General features: G+C 47.1%; 2 protein-coding genes across 2 annotated transcripts in view; both read left to right on the top strand.

Annotated features, from left to right (window-relative positions):
- LOC311327418 (heat shock factor 2-binding protein-like) overlaps positions 1-25,198 on the top strand; it is a gene marked incomplete at both ends in the record, with an annotated part of 468,623 nt that overhangs the window by 79,499 nt on the left and 363,926 nt on the right. The window lies entirely within an intron of this gene.
- On the top strand, positions 19,571-21,205 carry LOC311327359 (E3 ubiquitin-protein ligase TRIM21-like; the record flags this gene model as incomplete). Its single annotated transcript, XM_084460396.1, has 1 exon — positions 19,571-21,205. The coding sequence occupies one exon, from the start codon at positions 19,571-19,573 to the stop codon at positions 21,203-21,205; it is 1,635 nt and encodes a 544-aa protein (XP_084316522.1).

Below are 25,198 nucleotides of genomic sequence, written 5' to 3'. Positions count from 1 at the left end.
ACTTCTGCCAACGTAAACGGATCCTCTCACTCTGTGTCGCTCTTCATTGTTCCTCCTTCAGACTCAGATCTTTATAACCTCCGCCCCAGCGGCAGCGCAGGGTCAGAGGTCATGTTTTCCGTTGTTCCGTCCGTCCGTACCTCTTGTCAGCAGGATTACACAAAACCTACTGCACCGATTTTCATCAAACTCGTGAAAGGGGGGGTTGCATGGGCCACCTTATGCTGTGTTCACACCGGGCGCGATTTTTTTTCTCCGGCCGCGCGCTGTGTTTACATAGAAAGTCAATACAATTCGCGCGAACTGGGCGGCGGGCGGCACGGGTGGTGCGAATCAGGCGAACCCGGAGGCGCGGCGGCCAGGATTCGCCACGCGGCGACATTCACAAAAGTTCAATTTTTTTTTTTTTTTACTTTCCGCGGCAGATTCGCGCGGCGACCCATTGGATCCCGCGGCGAGATTGGGGCGAACTGGGCGGCGCAAAATGTTCTCGCCGCGCCCGGTGTGAACGCAGCATTAGAACCCATTACATTTTGGAGCGGACCCGAATTATGGGGTGGATCCACGAGCCGATGTTGCTGGCTCAGTGTGTGGTGGGATGTTGCTGGCTCAGTGTGTGGTGGGATGTTGCTGGCTCAGTGTGTGGTGGGATGTTGCTGGCTCAGTGTGTGGTGGGATGTTGCTGGCTCAGTGTGTGGTGGTGTTGCTGGCTCAGTGGTGGGATGTTGCTGGCTCAGTGGTGGGATGTTGGTGGCTCAGTGTGTGGTGGTGTTGCTGGCTCAGTGGTGGGATGTTGCTGGCTCAGTGGTGGGATGTTGGTGGCTCAGTGTGTGGTGGTGTTGCTGGCTCAGTGTGTGGTGGTGTTGCTGGCTCAGTGGTGGGATGTTGCTGGCTCAGTGGTGGGATGTTACTGGCTCAGTGGTGGGATGTTGGTGGCTCAGTGTGTGGTGGGATGTTACTGGCTCAGTGTGTGGTGGTGTTGCTGGCTCAGTGTGTGGTGGTGTTGCTGGCTCAGTGGTGGGATGTTGCTGGCTCAGTGGTGGGATGTTACTGGCTCAGTGGTGGGATGTTGCTGGCTCAGTGGTGAGATGTTGCTGGCTCAGTGTGTGGTTGGATGTTCATGGCTCAGTGTGTGGTGGGATGTTGCTGGCTCAGTGGTGGGATGTTACTGGCTCAGTGTGTGGTGGGATGTAGCTGGCTCAGTGTGTGGTGGGATGTAGCTGGCTCAGTGTGTGGTGGGATGTTCATGGCTCAGTGTGTGGTGGGATGTTGCTGGCTCAGTGTGTGGTGGGATGTTCATGGCTCAGTGTGTGGTGGGATGTTCATGGCTCAGTGTGTGGTGGGATGTTACTGGCTCAGTGTGTGGTGAGATGTTACTGGCTCAGTGGTGGGATGTTACTGGCTCAGTGTGTGGTGGGATGTTACTGGCTCAGTGTGTGGTGGGATGTTCATGGCTCAGTGTGTGGTGGGATGTTGCTGGCTCAGTGTGTGGTGGGATGTTGCTGGCTCAGTGTGTGGTGGTGTTGCTGGCTCAGTGTGTGGTGGGATGTTCATGGCTCAGTGTGTGGTGGGATGTTGGTGGCTCAGTGTGTGGTGGGATGTTGCTGGCTCAGTGTGTGGTGGGATGTTGCTGGCTCAGTGTGTGGTGGGATGTTGCTGGCTCAGTGTGTGGTGGCTCAGTGTGTGGTGGGATGTTACTGGCTCAGTGGTGGGATGTTGCTGGCTCAGTGTGTGGTGGGATGTTGCTGGCTCAGTGTGTGGTGGCTCAGTGTGTGGTGGGATGTTGCTGGCTCAGTGTGTGGTGAGATGTTGCTGGCTCAGTGGTGGGATGTTGCTGGCTCAGTGTGTGGTGGGATGTTGCTGGCTCAGTGGTGGGATGTTGCTGGCTCAGTGTGTGGTGGGATGTTCATGGCTCAGTGTGTGGTGGGATGTTACTGGCTCAGTGTGTGGTGGGATGTTGCTGGCTCAGTGTGTGGTGAGATGTTCATGGCTCAGTGTGTGGTGGGATGTTGCTGGCTCAGTGGTGGGATGTTACTGGCTCAGTGTGTGGTGAGATGTTGCTGGCTCAGTGTGTGGTGGGATGTTCATGGCTCAGTGTGTGGTGGGATGTTCATGGCTCAGTGTAAGGCGACTGGTGGAGGTGCCAGGGGAGCAGCCACGCTGCAATGCAGTCTATTTCAATTCTTCTTCAAGCTTCATGTGTCATTCTTAGTGTACTTGCTTACATACAAAACACTGTTCCCACCCAGAGCAGTGCAACAATAAATATAAAACATATCTACTCATAAGTATCTAAAAAGTCCCTAAGCTATTTAAAAACATAAGACATACAGTACATAAAATCAGTCACTCAGTGAATGAGTTCAAGATGGCGGGCATGTTTGTTGGCGGGAGTCATAGTCTGTTTATGATCCTGAGGCTGTTTAGTGTTCTGCTTGTTTTGGCAGGGATGCTCCTGTACTGCACCTCTTCCCAGATGGGAGGAGGGAGAACAGACAGTGGGAGGGGGGGGGGGGGGGGGGTGGAGGTCCTTGATAATGCCAGAGGCTCTGCGAGGGGGGTGGGGGGGTGATCTTGACCTATGATCTTGCTAGCTAATTCCTCACCGTCGGCAAAGGCCTTTTCTTTGGGATTCCATCCCACCACATTATTAAGTAGATGTTAACATCACTTTCCATAACACGGACTGCCTCTGGGTGTTGTTAAATGTGCTTACAATACTTATATATACAAATGTCACCCTTGATTTGTATATATTGTATATATTGTTGTGTAGATACAGCTTGCATCTTTTTGACTATCTGCAGTAGGCTAAATGTCTGTTCCTACTCCCTACATCTTGTCTCTAGTGATTGAGAATACAGACTAATTCTAATGTACTGTTACTGAGATATAGATACTTATAAGAGATAATTGTATATTGGTCCTTGCTGTTTACTATGATCACTGGGTGTTGTATGTAACATAACTATGTTGAGTGCTAAGACCTACTGTGTATGCTCCAATTAGACCTGACGTCACGCTGATTAGCACCAGGTGTTCTCTGTCACCCTTGGGTGTAACCTATATAAGGCGCGTCTCCCCACGCTCGTAACAAGACTGTGATGAAGGCTACGGCCGAAACGTTGTCCTTTTAAATCGTTTTTTCGCATCTAGACCTGAGTGTGCGATATCTTTCTTTCCAAATGCGCTTACAACAACATAAAGCCCCCTTAAGTCAAGTATGGGTGGTTGTGGTCAACCATTTTGGAGTTTTAGGTCTGCAGTGCCCTCACTCTCACGGATGACTGCATCGCCCCAGGTAACTCAGCCTACCACAGGATCACACAGTGATGCCAATTAGAAGTACTTTCGGCAGCAGCAGCAGCAGCAGCTGAAAAGCCCCCACAGGTCCCGGAGCACAGAGCTTAACGCTATTCACCGAAAGCGCTCACGAAGAGGGATTTGTACTGGCAGTGGGCGGTGCACCACTCTAAAAAGTAGAGAAGGGCTTTGACTATAGGGTCGGCCATTAGGAGATATACTGCAGGTGGACCACTCCTCAGGCCTGTCTTTTTCTTACACTTACTAACAGAATCACTCACAGAATCACAGTCATTCACATGTCACTCTAAATGTAATAAAATAAATCTTTGTTGTTTTTTTTTTTTTGCAAAAGCTGAAGGTTTATTTAAATTCCTTCACACCAAACGGTGATGGGCGTTTATCGCCGGCGGTAGCCCCGCCCCCTTCCTCCGCGCCGACCGCATTTGGTTCCGCCTCTGAGGCCGGGCTCCTGGTGGACTGGCTGGGCGGAGGACGAGCGAACGCTCTCTTCCAGGAGGGCTCTCTTCTTTCTTCTGCTTTCCTCCTTTCTTTCTTTCCTCATTCGCTGAGGAAGAGGGAAAAAAAAACCAGCATAAACACCGGGCAAGTCCACCATGTCTGATTTCTATGACCCAAGTGAAAATGCCAACATGCACACTCTCACACTGTTGTGGTGCTGGGAGTAAATCCCCTTAAAAGTTTCCAATGAAGAATAACGTCCTCTCCTCTCCTCTCCTCTCCTCTCCTCTCCTCTCCTCTCCTCTCCTCTCCTCTCCTCTCCTCTCCTCTCCTCCCCTCCCGCACACACTTTTTCTCTGCTTTTAATCAGTCAACGTTTCGGTTTCTACCTTCATCAGGACAGATTTTTGTAACAATGAGAATGCGAGTTCATTTCTATGACCTTCATCTGACCCTCGGGTTTCCCTGCTTGATACCACGCCTACCTTGACCGTTTTCTTGTTAATCATTCGGCGAAGCCATTTCAGTCCTGACAGGACGCTGAAGAACCCTGACAGTGTGCTGTAGAACCCCAACAGGATCTCTGCATGGCAGCCGGAGTTTCTGTAGAGTTTCTGCTCCAGAGAACTGGCCCACTGCGCCAGACGCATAACGAGCTCCCTGGAGGAGGTTCCCCTCTTCACTTCACCATCCCAGAGTCTGGTTCTGGTTCTGGTTCTGAAGCCAGACTTGGTGTCCACATCTTTTACAACCACCTCCATCTTCACCACGGTGCCTTGATCGGAACGGGTGAGGCTCTCATGTTCGGTGATGTTCTCAGGTTGGGTGATGTTCTCAGGTTGGGTGATGTTCTCAAGTTGGGTGGTGTTCTCAGGTTGGGTGGTGTTCTCAGGTTGGGTGACGTTCTCAAGTTGGGTGACGTTCTCAAGTTGGGTGACGTTCTCAAGTTGGGTGGTGTTCTCAGGTTGGGTGATGTCCTCAAGTGGGCTGAGGGTATCGAGAGCATCTTGTGGCTGTAGCTGGGCATTTGGCGCCATTTCCGTTGTCTTTGTCGCATCGCATACGTTGTCGCAGAGTGAGATGTTTGGTGATTGTAGTCTGAAGCTGTCCAGGGTGGAAGACAACTGCTCAGGTCCCACAGTTGAAACGCTGTTCGGAAAACTCTCAGGGTCTGGAGGCTTGCGCATTGCAGGTGCTATCAACAGAGCCGCTGTAAAGAGACACTTCAATATACGAAATTCCATTTTGCATGAAGACTATTGCTAAAACAATAAGAAGTGGCTTCACTCTGAAGAAATCGTTTAGTTGTGAGTTCCTCAGAATGTTCCCAAGGTATAACAGAATTCCGTTGTTATGATGACATAATAGTCACAAAATATATCTATGACTTCATAATGGTACTACTGCTGCCTTCAAGGTTGGTTGTTGGTTGTTCTGAGCAGAGCATTGCAAAAGCCTATTGGCTCGTAGGCAAAATGATGTCGAAAGTTCAAAAACAACTGCTCACATGCATCACTGTTGCTCTTTATAAGCAGCTATAGCTACAGTTTCGTGACATCCCATTCACATCCCTTACAGCCAAGCACAACTGCATTAAACAAATATAGCTTCTTTAAATGTAATCAGTTTAGCTATACTGTAGCTACTGTATACTGCAGTCAGTCCCGCACTCACGGTCAAGTACTGTATGGGCTGAGGACGCGCTTGGGAAACAAACTCCGAGCATGGGAACACGGCCATATGGATATTGAGAGACATCCACACTCTTTGAACAATAACCAATATTTAGAGCTGAAACTAACTGCATGACACATCATTGCTTATCCAGTTTGTATGACCATCTGCTATGAATGCGCAGTGGGCTCATCGGCCAGGGTTCTTTAAAACTCTTTTGATTGTCTAGACCCTAGGGGCTTGTTTTATTATGCAGTATACGTATACATGTTAATTTAGCAATGTTTTAAATTGACAAACGTGTATGACCATGGCACAACTCGAACGGGATCAAGAAATTATTTGTCTCTTGCCGTTGACTACCGTTCATATTTTGTCCGATTTAAGGTCCCATGGTGGTTTGCGCTTCTCCTCTCTGCACTCAGATGTCAGAGGAACACCTACAGAACCCTCCCTTTCGACGTGACCACAATCTGGACGGTTGGACACTAGATGGCCTAGCCCAAAACTACCACTACTCCACTCTACCCTAATGTATCCACTACTCTACTCTAATGTATCCAATATTATAAAACAATTCCTAAAAATGTATTGGCAATAGGAAAAATGAACTGTAGTTAGCACTCCTAGTGGTGGTCTCTGGAACATATCATAGATCGAACAAACAAGCAACGTTTTAATAGCCACCCCTCCGATTTCATTGTGTGGGGGACAACGATGTACAGCCTATTATGTACAGTGGGGATTATTCGAGTACAACCACTGCCTCTGCAGGAAAAGCCCACACCGAGGCCAGCCAGAGTATGTATGGGTAAAGACATTCCAGCATAGTTGTTGAATGGCACCTTCGCTCCGATTTCATTGTGTGGTGGACAACAATGCACAGTATTATGTATGAGAACATCACCGAGCCATGTTGCAGTTGCACTTTCTCTCTGGTATAGGTGGCGTTTGGAAAAGGGATCTCTCTCTCTCTCTCTCTCTCTCTCTCTCACCAAGGCCAGAGCCTGGAGGATATTAACAACTGAGAAATGAGCAGTATAATTTCCTCACCAAATGCCAGCTGCAGGTTGTCCGTAGTCAGAGCAGCAGCCCTGGGCAAATCATTTTGTCGCTGACCGCCGAGAGGTGGAAAACCGGATTAAAATACCCCTTCAACACAGAGCAATATCTCAATGTTTAAAACCTTACGGAAATCGTACATACTACTGCAGCTTTAAAGTTGCTGTTTTTTCACATGCGTAGGTTAACTGAATGGTGATGGATTGGACAGGAGTGAGGAAAGACACGAGCTTCTGCAGTAGCACTTACAGATGTGGGAACATAAGAATGTAACTTGACCCGCGGTATTCTAACAGGCGCTTTACGGCATTCCGCACCACCGCTCGCCTGCCCATAGGGGCGCAGTAATACCACTCATTGACCCATTGCTGTAGCTCATCTCGCACATTAGATGAGCCTACCGTTCTCAAACTCCTTGTTCTCTGGTTGTAATTTAATTATTACGAACAAAGCCTATCTATTTATAGTTTCTATCTCTGTAACTGTCGCCGGGTCTATATCTGTTAACTGTTGGGACAAGTAGAAGTTTAATACATTAGGCTAACTGAGTGTTCTCATATGGAACATGGCATTAGGACGAGTAAGATGGCTAACGGAGATGACCAGAGATGTTTTTTGAAATGGTTCACTCACTCCCTCCCTATTACCATGGATGTATTGAGTGCGACTCATAGTGAACTACATGGGGAATGATTTAACAGTTTTGGGACACTACATGGAATATAACTGCGTAAGATATTCATGACTCAAACAAGCAGACGCGCCGATCACTGATGGCAGCAGGTTGAAATATCAGGTAGTATTCAGGTTCCATGTTTAGTTGAATGATAAATCCCATATAAATAGTTGGAATTCTAATGATGTGCAAGTGTGATTTTGTCAACTTAATGCTGTCTGCTAATAGCAGGCTGTGAAGCTGCACGATAAGACCGTGATAGCAAGTCAGCTCACGACAGCAGCTTCCATAATATTAACGGTAGCTGTCGGTGGCTAAAAAGCAGATAGCTAACTTTACAACGATGATTCCTGTAGTTATTTTGATTTTGATGCTATTAGTTCAACTTCTGTTTCTCGGGCAGGAACGGAGACGAACTCGCATTAGCAGCAAAGCAGCTAGAGGAATGATCTTAACATTAGCTAACTGCTTTAGCTACTGCTAGCTACCGTCTTCTTCACTTCTCCTTCGGTAAAACATGACACCGTTGTGTTGTGGTATTGTGGAGGGCTTAGGCAGAAGCAGGAAGAGAAACCACTTTTGCCCCATATAAGTAAAATAATGGTCTCATAAGCATTTTCGATTGTAAAATTGTGTTCACTTGTTTTAGTTTGCAAACATATGCAATTTTCTTAGCATATCTACTGGCTACATGATAACATAGGTTTCAAGTTTCGTGCGAGCAAGTCGTGCCTGCAAGCCAGGGAGAAATGACAGGAGACCGTGGCGGGGCTTAGAACCAGAGGGGTGCGCGAGTGACATTTGGGCAGAATGAACAGGTGAAATGAAAGCTCTTGAAGAGATCTTTCTAATGCTATTGGTCAGCTTTGTATGTAGTTTTAATGTGAAAGATACATCTTGAATGCAGTCAAGACAAATTATTTTGCCTCTTAACTTTTGTCAAACCCCCTGGTTCCAGTCAATTGGATTATAGGCTATAGGTACAATGACGTTACCTTATGAACACAAATAGCTTAACCTATAGGCCTACATAAAAACAATAGCCTAAAACCATGTTTATTTACAATGTATTTTCTTTCATTGATAGCATGCCAATAGTTAGGGTGAGGAACGACGCGCGGTCTCTTTAGCCCTGAGACCATCATCAGGCAGGCAGCTCAGGAGGTCGTTGGCTATATATATTATTATGATATTATGTCTAATAATACATTCGTTGAAAGTACACAGGCTGATCTACTATACGGAATTGGGCCGAGGAGTGTTCTCATATGGAACTAGGCTGCACACGCCCGCCCCCGACAAGAGCTGAATTGTAGTCAGCTTTCCCCGCTGCGCGCAGGACGCGTGCGTCCCCCGCTGATCCGAGCGAGAACGCAGGCGGAATGTCGCTCCCCGTCTGAAACGGCCTTGACTCCTGGAATCCCAAGGTCTTTCATATTGAAATTCTCTTGATGGTCTGGGGATTGTCAGGACTGGAGTGCCGGCCATACCCACAGGAGCCAACAGAGGGCGCCGAGGCCTCCGGTCTCGGACAATTGACTGATCATTACCTGTGATTTACCACACCTGTGTCAGTTTGGGTGTGTGGCCTATTTAAACCCCAGTGATCTGATATTCTGTGCTGGATCTTGAATTATGCTGCCGGGAGTTGTACTGGTGAAGTTTTGGTTTCTCTTTGCTCTTTGAGCTGGATTGTTATTTTGACTTCTGATTTTTGTTATTAAAGCCCTCTGATTTTTGCTCCACACCGTTGTCCGCAATTGCACTTTTTCAAGCCCGTTGTGACAGCAAGATCCAGCCAGACGATGAGTGCAGCGGAGGACGTAATCCGTGCGGTTTCCGAACAGGGAAAAAGACTGGCTCAACAGAAGACGGTAATGGATGGAATGGGAGAGGCAATCAACCAAGTGACCAGCGCCGTCAATGAGATCCGGACTTTTCTCCAGGCCTCTCCACCAACCCCAGCCCCAGCAACTGGAACCCCAGCCCCAGCTCCACCGGCGGCCAACCCCGTTTCCATTGCATGTCTCCATAAACCCCAGAGGTATGATGGATCCCCAGATTCATGTCGAGGGTTTTTGACTCAATGTTCTCTCTTTTTTGAAATGCAACCAGGACAATTTCCCACCGAGAAGTCGAAGGTGGCTTTTATGATCTCACTACTGACTGGGCGAGCGCTCTCATGGGCAACCGCTCAATGGGAGGCCGAATCACCAGACTGTGCCCGAGCAGACACATTCTCTGCGTCTTTACTCCGGGTGTTCAACCATCCGGTGAGCGGCCGGGAGGCTTCTCGTCGCCTGAATTCCCTCAAACAGGGGTCACGGTCAGTGTCTGAGTTTTCTATCGAGTTTCGCACGTTGGCTGCCGAGAGCAAGTGGAATGACGAGGCTCTAATGTCAGCGTTTTACTCTGGGCTGTCTGAGGCGGTGAAGGATGAGCTCGCCAGTCGTGAGTGGGGACCTACACTGGACGGTCTGATCACCATCGCCATCTGCCTAGACCAGCGCATCCAGGAGAGGAGAAGGGAGCGCCGACAGCACCATCCTGGCCGCCCGGCTACAGTGTCCACTTCGCCATCTCCTTCCTCAGCACAGGCCCAGGAGGAGCCCATGGAGGTGGACCGCTATCGCCTAAACCCCACAGAGAAGGAACGGCGGCGCCGGGAGAAGCTCTGCCTGTACTGCGGGGCCGCAGGCCATTTCCGGGATCGATGCACTAAGCTACAGGGAAACGCCCTGGCTCACGAGGGGCAGGGGACCACCTTGTGAGCGCCGCAGCACAGTTCCCCTCAACCACAAGACGCCTTCAGTTGGATGTACTGCTAACGTGGACTTCTGTACAACCCGGTAAAGCGCGGGTCTCTGCCTTGGTTGACTCCGGTGCCGAGGGTAACCTGATGGACATTAGCCTGGCCAAACGCCTTCTCCTGCCTATCCAGGTAAGCCCTAACCCCATGAACATTCAAGCTCTTGATGGTAGACCCCTAGGGTCGGGTAGAGTGGACTACATCACAGGCCCCCTGTATATGTGCATTGGTGACCATAACGAGCAGGTCCAGTTCTCTTTGATTGAGTCCCAGCAGGAAAGCGTAATCCTAGGCTATCCCTGGTTACGGAGGCACAACCCACAGATCGATTGGGACACTGGGAGAATCAGGATGTGGAGTCCCGAATGTAACCGGTCAGGACATTTATCTCCCACTCAGGTCAGCTCTGTGTATAGTAGCCCTCCACACAAGGTTAAGTTTCCTCTCAATGCTGATCCAGATTGTGACCTCAGTCAGGTTCCCTCTGTGTATCATGACTTGGCTGAGGTCTTCAGTAAGTCACAAGCTGCCGCGTTACCACCACATAGACCTTATGACTGTGCTATTGAGTTGTTATCAGGAGCCACGCCGCCCAGAGGCCGGCTATACCCATTGTCAGTTCCTGAGACCAAGGCCATGGAGGACTACATCAACGTGTCAGTAAAGAACGGTTTGATTACACCTTCCACCTCTCCTATGTCTGCAGGATTCTTTTTTGTACCTAAGAAGGACGGGGGCTTGCGCCCATGTATCGACTATCGAGCATTGAACAAAATAACTATTAAGAACAAGTACCCCTTGCCACTAATGTCCACTGCCTATGATCTGCTCCGTGGTTCCACTATTTTCACCCGACTGGATTTACGCAATGCCTATCATCTAGTCCGAATCAGAAAGGGTGATGAATGGAAGACTGCTTTTAGCACCCCTAGTGGACACTACGAATATTCAGTCATGCCTTTCGGTTTGTCCAATGCCCCAGCAGTGTTCCAAGCACTAGTAAATGATGTCTTGAGGGAGTACATCAATCGGTTTGTGTTTGTCTATCTGGATGATGTGTTAATTTTTTCCAAGTCTCTTGAAGAACACCAGAAACAGGTCCGGCTGGTCCTCCAGAAGCTGCTTGACCATCAGCTGTTTGTAAAGCAGGAGAAGTGTGAGTTCCATGTGCCTAGAACTACTTATCTGGGACTGGTGATCTCTCCTGCTGGAGTCGCGATGGACACTGGGCGGGTTCAGGCCGTGGTCAACTGGCCGGTCCCGTCGACATTGAGACAGGTACAGAGTTTCCTGGGGTTTTCTAACTTTTTCAGACGTTTTATCAGAAACTTCAGTTCTGTTGCAGCACCCCTCACTGCATTGACCCGTGGAGCCCCTGCCAGAGTGAAATGGACTTCTGAGACCCAGAGGGCGTTTGAGGACCTCAAGGCCCGATTCACCACAGCTCCCATTCTCGCTCACCCAGATCCTACCCTCCCCTTTGTCGTTGAGGTGGATGCCTCCAACACTGGGGTAGGAGCTGTCCTCTCCCAAAGAGCTGAGGCCGACAAGAAGACTCATCCATGTGCTTTCTTTTCTCGTAAACTCAGCCCCACGGAGAGGAACTACGACGCTGGAGACCGAGAACTACTAGCCATCAAACAGGCCTTGGAGGAATGGAGACATTGGCTGGAGGGCGCGTACCATCCGTTCCAAGTCATCACCGACCACAAGAACCTCCAATACCTCCGGGAGGCTCGGCGCCTGAATCCAAGACAAGCCAGGTGGGCCCTGTTCTTTTCCCGTTTCAATTTCATTGTGACTTTCCGACCAGGAAGCAAGAACGTGAAAGCTGATGCATTATCACGTCAATTTGACACGGATGTCACTGACTCTTTGCCTGAGAGCATCATACCCCCCAGGTGCATTGTGGGCCAGGTCATTCTTGCCTTGGAGGAGACAGTCCAGCGGGCCCAACAGGTGGAGCCCGGTCCGGGAGGGGGCCCCCCCAACTGCCTGTATGTTCCTCTCGAGGTCCGTCCTGACGTCCTGCGGTGGGGCCATGACTCACCTGTGGCAGGTCATCCCGGAACTGCCCGGACAGCCGAGCTCATCAGCCGTCGCTTCTGGTGGCCACGCCTGAGGGCTGATGTGGAGGAGTACGTCCACGCCTGTACCATCTGTGCTGCTCAGAAGGCGAGTAATCAGGCTCCTGCTGGACATTTGCTTCCACTACCAGTGCCACATAGACCATGGTCACACATCTCTATGGACTTCATTACTGGCCTACCGCCATCGGCAGGTAACACTGTTATTTTTGTCATTGTGGACCGTTTTTCTAAAGCAGCACATTTTGTTCCACTGCCCAAGCTGCCCTCGGCAAAGGAGACTGCGGACCTAGTAGTCCGTGAAGTGGTCAGGTATCATGGTGTACCCAGTGACATAGTATCGGACAGAGGTCCACAGTTCGCGTCCAAGTACTGGAAAGCTTTTTGGTCCCTGTTTGAGACTGCAGTTAGTCTGTCCTCAGGTCATCACCCGCAAAGCAATGGCCAGACTGAGCGGGTAAATCAAGAGCTGGAGACCTACCTGCGTTGCATGGTCTCCTCCAACCCAGAGTCCTGGAGCCAGAGGCTGGTGTGGGCGGAGATAACCCACAACCAATTGAGAAGCTCGTCCACTGGTATGTCACCATTTGAAGCCCAGTTGGGGTACGTTCCCCCATTTTTTCCCTGTCAGCAGGCTGAGTCAGCGGTGCCGTCAGCTGATGCGTCAATGGCCAGATGCCGTCGGGCATGGGACAAGGCCCGCTCTGCTCTTATCCGCACGTCTGACCGCCACCGCTCCCAGGCCAACCGTCGTAGGCGACCCACGCCCACGTTTCATCCTGGGCAGAAGGTGTGGCTTTCCACCAGGAATCTACCCCTGCGCACGAAGACCAAGTTCACACCCCGGTTCATTGGGCCGTTCGTGGTGGTAGGGAGGGTCAATCCCGTGGCATATAAACTGCGCTTGCCTAGGTCTCTTCGGGTGAATCCTGTTTTTCATGTGTCCCTGTTGAAGCCTTTCTTAAGCTCTCCCTTATCTCGCCCCGTCCCACTCCCTCCTCCTCCTCGTATTGTTGCAGGTGGCCCTGTGTACACGGTTCGTCGGCTGCTGGATTCTCGCCGGGTGGGTCGCGGTCTTCAATATCTGGTTGATTGGGAGGGCTACGGCCCGGAGGAGCGATCCTGGGTTCCCTCTCGCTGGGTGCTGTGCCCGACCCTCATCCGTGACTTCCACCGGGAGAATCCACGCCTGCCGGGGCCACCTGGAGGTGGCCGTAGAGGGGGGGGTACTGTCAGGACTGGAGTGCCGGCCATACCCACAGGAGCCAACAGAGGGCGCCGAGGCCTCCGGTCTCGGACAATTGACTGATCATTACCTGTGATTTACCACACCTGTGTCAGTTTGGGTGTGTGGCCTATTTAAACCCCAGTGATCTGATATTCTGTGCTGGATCTTGAATTATGCTGCCGGGAGTTGTACTGGTGAAGTTTTGGTTTCTCTTTGCTCTTTGAGCTGGATTGTTATTTTGACTTCTGATTTTTGTTATTAAAGCCCTCTGATTTTTGCTCCACACCGTTGTCCGCAATTGCACTTTTTCAAGCCCGTTGTGACAGGGATGCGAGACGTGTTAAGGGAGTGCATCAGTCATGAGCCGTGACAGTAGGCTACCAGCCTGCGCTGCGCTCAGCACAAAGTTGGATGAATGGATGGACTTATTGGAATCCTGGAAAATGTTTATTGCGCTCTAAAATCATGAAAGCATAAATTTAAAAATGCAGCAACAGAAGAAGTCTAGATGAGATGGTGGTTTAAATGAATGGCAACAAGTAGCCTAGAGGAAAACATAAATTGAGACTGGTGATAATGCTGATAATCTACAGTAGGGCCTACCTCTGGCTGAGTTCATGGTTACAACCATTCATCTCTTACACATGGGCCTATACAATACTTGCACAATCTACTTTGGACGTTAAATCCATCCATCTATCAATCAAACTAGCGAATTCAATGGCCGGTCATGGCAAAGCACCTGCTAACGCAGGCTACCCCCCTCCCCACGATCCAGGGCTAGGAAACCGGTTCATCCAGTTTATTTGAATATAAAATAATTGGGGGGGGGGGGTTACAATAGTCTAGTCCAGGTTCGCTGGCGAGTGACGAGCTAGTCAGATGGCGCATGCATGTGTGGACATTGTAGGCCGATTCTGTAAAACCTAAAGAATAAAAGTAGGCTACGTTCAACATTCATTGGAGTGGTCCAGTTGGATAGGCTAGTCTAATCTAAATAAATTGAGGACCTGTATTTTCAGTGTTTGCTGGTAGCGAATGAATGCCACAGACAGACAGGGAGGAAATCTATTCGTTTCATTGTTTCATTGTTTGTGCTCTGTATGCACAAGATAGTTAATGTTCGGATATAATTGGCAGTAGGGCGGGAAAAAAACCCTATCAAAGGCCAAGATTAGAAGGGATTTGAAGATGTAATTGGTCATTTTAAATGGGCCTACTTTATCTTTTGATGCCTATTTGAACGGACTGCATCGATCAATGCAATGACTCTCCATGTTTTTCAGTTTTACCCTTTTCATCAATAAAACATCATTTTTACGACCATGTCTCATTGATTGGGAAGGCATTTAGAGCTGCCGGTCTATTAGCCTACATTCGGACTCAGAGGATGACATAACTGTTTATTGAGAAACAATTGCAGGCTGGGCTATAAAAAGAAATACCACAATGCATGTAATGTAGATATATTACATTATGGTTAGGCTATAGCCTACACTTTATGGCAGACTGCCCTCTCGCTCGCTAAGCAGGCTACATTGTGGCTGTTTTGTTAATCGCAGAAGCCTATAGCCTAGGCTACACATTAAAAAAATGTTTTTTTTTATATAGGCCTAGAAGGAATCAGAATATGTGGAAATGTAATTTTAGCCTATTTTAATACAATTCAAATTCTGCTTAGAGGGAATTATTTTCAACGGACATTATGACCTGAGCATAATTAATAATTATCTAAGTTAATATAGGCCTATGAGAACGCAAAGCTTTTTACGATAGCCTATGCGTCTTGTGATTGTACTGTAGCCTAGGCTACAACTTAAGGCTAATTAGGCCCTATTGAATTCCTTTTATAGCCTACTAGGCTACTCATTATTATCGAATTATATAGTTGATATATGAATAAAACAATAAGCCGTTTTAATGGCTATGGGCTACTAGTTGTATACACGAGTTGATGCGCTCTGCTCTTACGCACGGTTGAGGCGGCAGCTCAAATACACTTCGCACATATCCTCTGCTATAGCCTCTCACAGACAGCTAGGTGCACGTCATGCATTGGTAGACAGTTCTGTTCTTGCTGCAGCTTGTCTTCACCATGCAGGTATTTTGGTGGGGGTACTGTGGACACTGCGAGGGGCGCCGCCGGTGGCTGTTTGGACGCCAGAGCGCGCAGCTCTTCAGCCAACTGGAGATGTCGCGTCTGGGGAGGCTCTGCGTCTCTCCACCAGTCCCCAGCGAGTCCAAGCTCCCCCAATGAATTATACTTATTTATAATAGCCTACGTAGCGCGAAACTGTGCATATAATAGGCTGTAGCCAGCGCGAAACTGCGCATTCCCTATAGCCGTTCATGGAACGGCTGGCGGCCGGTATAAATTAATAAAAACATACACGATATTTTCTTATTTGAATGATCTTGAATATATATATATATATATATTCAAGATCATTCAAATAACAAAATATTGTGTATATTGTGCATGTGAACGCACTCACTGTCAAACCTGCCGCTATCTATGCACAAGATAGTTAATGTCTGGATATGATTGGCAATGAGTGATCTTTACTCATGGCGAGCGACTATGTCAATTTTGTATGGATCCACAAGTCGATCAAGCTTATTTTTTCTTTGTATCGTGCTGAAGGCATATAGCCTACTGCGCTCAGACTTGGCTACATTAGCTGGTGCCCCGTCTTCAAATTTACTTCCGGGGTTTAGGAGTAGCCTACCAGTTGAATGCGTTCCAGAAAGACTAGACTATAGGAGAAAAACACTGAGCCCAGCCCGCTAAATCTACTCAAAGACGCCACCTGGCGGTGGTGCATCACTAAAACGAAATAACACCCGTCTGAAATCCCACGAGATTTCCAACAGGATTTCCCTGCCAAATACCGCGAAGGTGAAATGCTGCAGCATGTGACATTTCTAACTTCCCACATCTGTATCTGAATCTATAGTTTATCTCACTTATTGTGTCTCATCTCTCTTCCTCCCTCTTTCTCACTCAGGATGCCATTGTTGATGAGGGTATTCAGAGGTCCATGCAGCCTTTTTCCAGTAAGTAAGTATACAATTCATGCAACTCTGATCATCTGAATCTGTCATTTAATCATGTATGACTTATCATTGATCATGTCTCATCTCTCTCTCTCTCCCCCCCCCTCTCTCTCTCTATCTCTCTCTTTCTCTCTCTCTCTCTCTCTCTCAGGAGATGCCATTATTGTCGAGGGTATCCAGAGGGCCATGCAGCCTTTATTACTAAGTAAGTATCAAATACATGCAACTATCTCTCTACATTGTTCTCAATTGAAGATACTGGACCAGTACTGTGATCATTAACTCCATCAATTATCATTCTCACCTTTCTCTCTTTGTCTCTCCCTCTCACTCTTCTAAAGGTTGCCTTGTTTGAGGAGGAGATCTTTTCAGCCCAGTGGAGTTCACAGGCAACATTTTGAGTTACTTGTATACTTTGTACATATATTTCTATACTTACATTTGAATAATAATAATAATAATTTAATAAATAATTTGAAATTATACTTTGACTTCTATCAGAGCTTTTTCTTTGACAATTTCTTGTACTTCTACTGTAACTGTTACTTGAGTATGGAGATGGTGTACTCCATGGCCACGTCTGACCACCAGGGAGTCAAGAGTGAGTGAGTACACTCGTCCATATCACTGGTACACTTGTCCACGGAACTTACTCATCTTTGTAGTGGTTTGGGGAAATAGTACGGTGGTATTGCATATTTAAAGGGGCCGCAAGGATTTAGTACTGGTGAGTGGTGTCCGACCGATTGTGGTGGGCCGGTCTGGGCCAAAAATCCCGTGACGTCACTGCTTGCTTGGTTCACAGTTGAAGTAGGCAGGATTCTTTGCCAAACTACTCCTGTCTTTTTTTCTTCTTTTTTTAATTTTCGCTTATATCCTTCATATTGTACTGTATGTTATACAAATGTTATTGATTGTATATTTCCCTGTTTGTTATAAATTGAATGCTTTTTCATTAATTAAAAAAAAAGGAGGCAGGATTCTCTATCACTGCGACCCATGGTGGAAATTATATGTTTAAAGGTGCCATCTCCTCCGGAATGTAATCAATGAAATAAGAGATTTGACACATGAATGCTCAATACAGATAAAAACAGAACAACCAATCACACTTCTGACCAAGTGAAATGATTGGAATGACCTGTCAAACTGCCTAATCAACCTGCACACAATTTGATGTTTCTTTTCTAATCTACTAACGGTTTATGCCCCCTTGCTGAAAACAGAGCTGGAGGGAGAGCACCTTTAAATGACACCCTCATGAGCAACTGGACTTTAGTTTTACATTTTCATAGTCACAGCTAATTATTTCATATAATTCGGATTGTGATTGAAAATCAACTATGATCAGCAGAATCAATAAAGTTTGTCTCCAAGTATTTGCCTTTTAAGGAATTCTACTAACTTTTCGGTGTCGAAGTCTGAAGCCTAATTTTCTAAGCTACTTTGTGATACCATACCATCAGGCATAATCAAAACGAAACAGACCTACAGCTCCTGGTAGAGTCATTGCTTTCCTATCCCAAAAATCCCAAAACCTCTTCCTGACATGTCAACACACTAAGGTAACTGAGTCCTTAGTTGTAAGCAGGGTGTCGCCAACTGTAACCCTAAAACCAGGGGACCTTTTCAATTTGATCTTTGACACAATTATGGATTCTGTTTTCCCTGGAGCGAGAACATGCAGTACTGTAAGACATCCCAGCAAACACACAACGTCAGGGAGACGTTCAGATCATGTCTTAATAACGTCCGTCAGTCCAGAACCCCGTTTGTTCGTCTGCTGGACCCCTCAATATTCAAACGTCTGGCTTGGACCCCTCTAAGACGTCTGTGGACGTGCAGAACGGGTTCAATATCTGAACGTACAAAAAAAACATTCATTCTGGCTCCTAATTGGATGTCTTTGGACGTCCGAAAAAGACAAAAAAGACATCTAAAAGACGTCTTTTAGACGTGTCTTTGCTCAGTGGGATCCACCTGCTGACATTCATTAGGCTACTTCTGCACTCAGTGTATTTTCTATTATGCGTATATCTGTGTGGGGGACCAGTAGCTCAAAATCATCAGCATATAAAGATAGTTGACATGAACAGGCACACTTCAGGTCGTTTATAAGGAAGAAGAGCGGTCCTTTTATATATAAACAAACTCTGGTTGAGACATCATCCCACATCCACCAATAGCTGCCTATGCTTCAAATAAGAACTGACCATTTCCAGAACTGACCCATCTGCCTGCTGAAGGGATGGAATAAATGTAATCGAGTGAAACGTAAGAGGAGCTGATGAAACTCACTCTCAAAGGAGCACTGACAGTTCCTCCAAGAGAGGCGCAGCGCCTCCCAAGTGTGAGACCCTAGTTTTACCACCAGCATGCCAAAACAGATGGGTTACATCAACAATTGAATGAACTGTTTAAAGTCGCACTGAAATGAAAAAAGCATTCTGTCCCATTTTGGTTCACATAATTGGTCATAGTGTTCACCTATTCAACGATGTATGCCAAAAAAATTACAAAATTCTACTTTTATTGTAATCTTATATCAAAGTATATAATTTCTTACTTCCTGGAAAACGGCAGGTCACGTGCAATGACGACATCAGGTACCTTAGATTTTAGGCCAATAATCTCACGACATCCACCCGTCAATCAACGCTATCCTTCTATCGAATCTGTCTAAAGTTCTTAAAACCCGTCCACTTGTCAATATTCCAATCAAATTCCTCTAAACACATGTCCCACCCTCATAGCTTGTTTGCGTTGGAAATACGTCAAACTACAGAAGTTAGATGATCTCAAACGTCCGTTTCAGTGCGACTTTAAGATGAATAGTGACAAATGTGAACTGTTGCTTTAAGAGTGGAAATGTGATCTGGGACTGGGGGAGGGGCTATTGAACGTCACTTTGCAGAAATGAAAGTTAACTCTTCTCTAAGAGAAACAAGCTTTTGACAACGTCTCATAGGTATTATACCGTCAGCCTCCACAGCTGCACCAACGAGACAGGTGCCGGCCCAATGGACACTTCTCTTGTTCTACCTGAAAATTGACAGAATACTGAGGTGAGGAGAGAAAGTGTGTGTGTGTGTGTGTGTGTGAGAGAGAGAGAGAGAGAGAGAGAGAGAGAGAGATCCTGATATTACAAACATTATTTGAACACTATTATTAGAACAGAAGCTATATTGAATCGCTGTGTTGTGTTCCCAGCTATGGCATCGTCCAGTATCCTCGTGTCTGAAGAGCAGGTCCAGTGCTCCATCTGTGTGGATGTGTTCACTAAGCCAGTTTCCACCCCCTGTGGACACAACTTCTGCATGGCCTGCATCCGAGGCTACTGGGACACCACTGACCTGTACTACTGCCCCCTGTGTAAGGAGAAATTCAACACCAGACCCGAGGTTCGTGTCAACACCTTCATTGCTGAAATGGCTGCCCAGATGAAGAGGTCAGGCCCGGATAAAGCCGCACCTATCACCCCGAAGCAAGCCCTTATCAACCCTGGAACGGTGCCCTGTGACGTCTGCACTGGGCCAAAGTTCAGCGCCGTCAAATCCTGCCTGGTGTGTCTGGCCTCTTACTGTGAGACTCACCTGGAGTCTCATCGGACAGCTCCAGCCCTAAAGAAACACAAGCAGATCGAACCCGTGGACGACCTGGAGGACAGGGTCTGTAAGAAGCACGGGAGACTCCTGGAGCTGTTCTGTAGAGACGACCAGGTGTGTGTGTGTCAGTTCTGTATGGAGGGAGACCACAAAGGTCACAAGACCGTCTCCATGGAGGAGGAGTTCTGGGTCAGGAAGGCTCAGGTGGGAGAGACCAGGTCTGAGATGCAGAAGATGATCCAGGAGATACAGCAGAAGGTGGAGGAAATGAAAAGCTCGGAAGAGAACAGCAAGACGGAAGCAGAGAAGGAGATATCAGAAAGCACGAAGGCCTTCACTGCTCTGGTGCGCTCCATCGAGAGTTGCCAGGCCGAGCTGATTGAGGCGATCGAGAAGAAGCAGAAAGCAGCAGAGAAGAAGACTGGAGAGATGATTAAAGAGCTGGAGCAGAACATCGCGGAACTACAGAACAGAAGCGCTGAGCTGGAGCAGCTCTCGCACAACGAGGACCACCTCTCCTTCCTGCAGAGCGACCACACCCTCTCCACCCTCCCGCACGCCAAGGACTGCTCTGAGATCAGGGTTGACGTTGACCTGTGTGTGGGCCCAGTGAGAAGAGCCGTGTCTCAGCTGGAGGAGACGCTCCACAAAGAGATCACTGGTGTCAAACTGAGGATGGTGAAGCGGTGTGCAGTGGATGTGACTCTGGACCCTGATACAGCCAATCCCCAACTCGTCCTGTCTCAGGATGGGAAACAAGTGAGACTGCAACAGATATATAAAAGGTTCCCTGACAACCCGGATAGGTTTGATCCTGCAGTCTGTGTTCTAGGAAAGGAGGGCTTCTCCTCTGGGAGGTTCTACTATGAGGTGCAGGTGAGGGGGAAAACAGGATGGGCTTTAGGAGTGGCCAGAGAGTCCATTAACAGGAAGGGAGCTATAGAGCGCAGTCCTGTGAAGGGACACTGGGCTCTGGGGTTGTGGGGTGATGGTGATTACATAGCTCACGCTGGGCCTGATGTCCACCTTAGTCTGAGAGTCAAGCCCCAGAAGGTGGGGGTGTTTGTGGATTATGAGGAGGGCGAGGTCACCTTCTACGACGTGGAGGCCAGGTCTCAGATCTACTCTTTCACTGGATGTTCTTTCACTGAGAGACTCTACCCTTGTTTCTCCACTGGTCTTTATGATGATGGTAAAAACACCAGCCCTCTCATCATCTGTCCTGTGAGTCACAGACACTGAGACGTTCTCTCCACTCTACTGTTAAAGTCGCACTGAAATGAAAAAAGAATTCTGTCCCATTTTGGTTCACATAATTAGTCATAGTGTTCACCTATTCAACGATGTATGCCAAACAATTTACAAAATTCTACTTTTGTTGTAATCTTATATCAAAGTATATAATTTCTTACTTCCTGGAAAACGGTAGGTCACGTGCAATGACGACACCAGGTACCTTAGATTTTAGGCCAATAATCTCACGACATTCACCTGTCAATCAACGCTATCCTTCTATCGAATCTGTCTAAAGTTCTTAAAACCCGTCCACTTGTCAATGTTCCAATCAAATTCCTTTAAACATATGTCCCACCCTCATAGCTTGTTTGCGTCGGAAATACGTCAAACTACGGAAGTTAGATGATCTCAAAAGTCTGTTTCAGTGCGACTTTAAAGGGGTAGTTCGGGATTTTAACACTGTTTTGTCATTTGCCATTTGACTGGACTATCAATTCATCCAGACAGATGAAATGATACACACACATTTTAATCATTTATTCATGTCCACATAATAAACAATGCACACAGGGACACAAATACTAAAGACACAGATTAGTCTACACTCACAATTAACATGGACAATGTCTTTCACATACAAAACACATCACTCATGGGTACAAGTAGCAACGTCTCTGCTGCCAATAATTGCAGAGACAGAGCAGTACTTGGTGAGCCTTTTAGCTTCCTTCTTGGACGTCCCAAGTAGACGAAGTCCTCTGACAACCAACCTATGAACATGTCCAAGGCTGCCAAATATGAAAACAAGTAGTGTGCACCTGTAGCCCCTATAGCCTAGCTCTGAGATGGTATTCAACTGTAGCCTAGCTCTGAGATGGTATTCACCTGTAGCCTAGCTCTGAGATGGTATTCACCTGTAGCCTAGCTCTGAGATGGTATTTACCTGTAGCCCCTATAGTCTAGCTCTGAGATGGTATTCACCTGTAGCCTAGCTCTGAGATGGTATTCACCTGTAGCCTAGCTCTGAGATGGTATTTACCTGTAGCCCCTATAGCCTAGCTCTGAGATGATATTCACCTGTAGCCCCTGTAGCCTAGCTCTGAGATGGTATTCACCTGTAGCCCCTGTAGCCTAGCTCTGAGATGGTATTACTATAGCCTAGCTCTGAGATGGTATTCACCTGTAGCCCCTATAGCCTAGCTCTGAGATGGTATTCACCTGTAGCCTAGCTCTGAGATGGTATTCACCTGTAGCCTAGCTCTGAGATGGTATTAACCTATAGCCTAGCTCTGAGATGGTATTAACCTGTAGCCCCTATAGCCTAGCTCTGAGATGGTATTTACCTGTAGCCTAGCTCTGAGATGGTATTCACCTGTAGCCCCTATAGCCTAGCTCTGAGATGGTATTCACCTATAGCCCCTATAGCCTAGCTCTGAGATGGTATTAACCTGTAGCCTAGCTCTGAGATGGTATTCACCTATAGCCCCTATAGCCTAGCTCTGAGATGGTATTTACCTGTAGCCCCTATAGCCTAGCTCTGAGATGGTATTTACCTGTAGCCCCTATAGCCTAGCTCTGAGATGGTATTCACCTGTAGCCTAGCTCTGAGATGGTATTAACCTGTAGCCTAGCTCTGAGATGGTATTCACCTGTAGCCTAGCTCTGAGATGGTATTAACCTGTAGCCTAGCTCTGAGATGGTATTTACCTGTAGCCCCTATAGCCTAGCTCTGAGATGGTATTCACCTGTAGCCTAGCTCTGAGATGGTATTCACCTATAGCCCCTATAGCCTAGCTCTGAGATGGTATTCACCTGTAGCCCCTATAGCCTAGCTCTGAGATGGTATTAACCTGTAGCCCCTATAGCCTAGCTCTGAGATGGTATTAACCTGTAGCCCCTATAGCCTAGCTCTGAGATGGTATTTACCTGTAGCCTAGCTCTGAGATGGTATTAACCTGTAGCCCCTATAGCCTAGCTCTGAGATGGTATTAACCTGTAGCCCCTATAGCCTAGCTCTGAGATGGTATTTACCTGTAGCCTAGCTCTGAGATGGTATTAACCTGTAGCCCCTATAGCCTAGCTCTGAGATGGTATTAACCTATAGCCTAGCTCTGAGATGGTATTTACCTGTAGCCTAGCTCTGAGATGGTATTAACCTGTAGCCTAGCTCTGAGATGGTATTTACGAGAGGTTGGTATTTCAAGACCTTAGTCATGAAGGCTTCCTCAAGGCTTGTATCAAAGGTGCATGCTATCTCTAATACAGACACTTCTCTGGACTCCTCATTAACCACAACCACATCTGGTGTGTTAGCAGACAACTGTGAAAAAGACATATTGGTCGTTACAGAGATGGAACATAGATGCATTGACGCAGGCGTGTGTGTACATTTTCACTGATGTTGGGGAGTGATGTGATATGTCCTTAACTATTAGGTTCACTGTTCTATCATGACATGCTATCATGTATATTCCTTTGGAAGCATAAAAGCCATTCAAGATATGCGATAGTGTTTGGGTAAACTGTTCTGTGGTATGATGTAATAGTATATACAAACATTTAGATAATGCCCATACTGTACAGGGAGGGTGTACTAGTTTAGGGCAAGCCTCAAGTTGTTGAATGTGTTTAAATCTCCAATGCTGATATGACAAATAAATCAATGCAAGAAAACAAACTGCATCACAGAATACTTTTGTGATGTGTTGTCAATTTCATCATTGGATCCCGCGGCGAGATTGGGTCGAACTGGGCGGCTTGCATTTTCTCGCCGCGCCCGGTGTGAACGCAGCATAAGTGAAAGGCAGATTATACTAAGTATCCTACAAGAGCAAACCCCCCACAGACACTCTAGTTCCCCTAAAAGCACTTTTAACTCCCCTAGGGGAATCAAGATGAACAGTTCAGTTCCTCCTGTAGTTTGTCCTGTAGGTTGTGGGGGCCTTTTGACCCAGTCCACAGACTCAGTGGGGTCCCTTGAACTCACATAAGGTAGGGAAGCAGCTAGACCTGCTCCCTACTAACAGGGGGTTGCAGCAACGTTGCACATAAGTTGTACTTAGGTTAGTTGCAACGTTACCATCAGGCGATGTTGTGACAACGACCATCTATGGTCGAAAATAACTTTACCCTCCTAAGTCTAATTAGACTTTACTGCAACGTTGCAGAAACATTGGCAACATGGGTCCCTGTAACGTCATTAAATAACGTGACAGTGACGTTGCATTACAGTCCTATTAGGCTAGCAATCGGGCTATCCCTTGACGTCACTGATTGCTTGGTTCACAGTTAAAGTAGGCAGGATTCTTTGCCAAACTGCTCCTGTCTTTTTTTCGTATTTTCTTTTTTTTCGCTTATATCCTTCATATTGTACTGTATGTTGAGGTGAATAACTCATCTTAGAAATGTTATTGATTGTATATTTCCCTGTTTGTTATAAATTGAATGCTTTTTCATTAATAAAAAAAAAGGTAGGCAGGATTCTCTATCACTGCGACCCATGGTGGAAATTATGTGTTTAAAGGTGCCATCTCCTCCGGAATGTAATCAATGAAATAAGAGATTTGACACATGAATGCTCAATACAGATAAAAACAGAACAACCAATCACACTTCTGACCAAGTGAAATGATTGGAATGACCTGTCAAACTGCCTAATCAACCTGCACACAATTTGATGTTTCTTTTCTAATCTACTAACGGTTTATGCCCCCTTGCTGAAAACAGAGCTGGAGGGAGAGCACCTTTAAATGACGCCCTCATGAGCAACTGGACTTTAGTTTTACATTTTCATAGTCACAGCTAATTATTTAATATAATTCGGATTGTGATTGATCAGCAGAATCAATAAAGTTTGTCTCCAAGTATTTGCCATTTAAGGCATTCTACTTACTTTTCGGTGTCGACCAAGATATCATTTTTCAAAAGACGTGTCTATGAGAAATCTCATTCATTCCTTTGGCATTATGGAACGCTACCACTAGGGGGCGATGAGATTAC

Source organism: Borostomias antarcticus (assembly GCF_949987555.1).
Source record: "Borostomias antarcticus genome assembly, chromosome: 32".
Taxonomy (NCBI): Eukaryota; Metazoa; Chordata; class Actinopteri; order Stomiiformes; family Stomiidae; genus Borostomias; species Borostomias antarcticus.
This window is presented reverse-complemented; position numbering and strand designations above follow the sequence as displayed.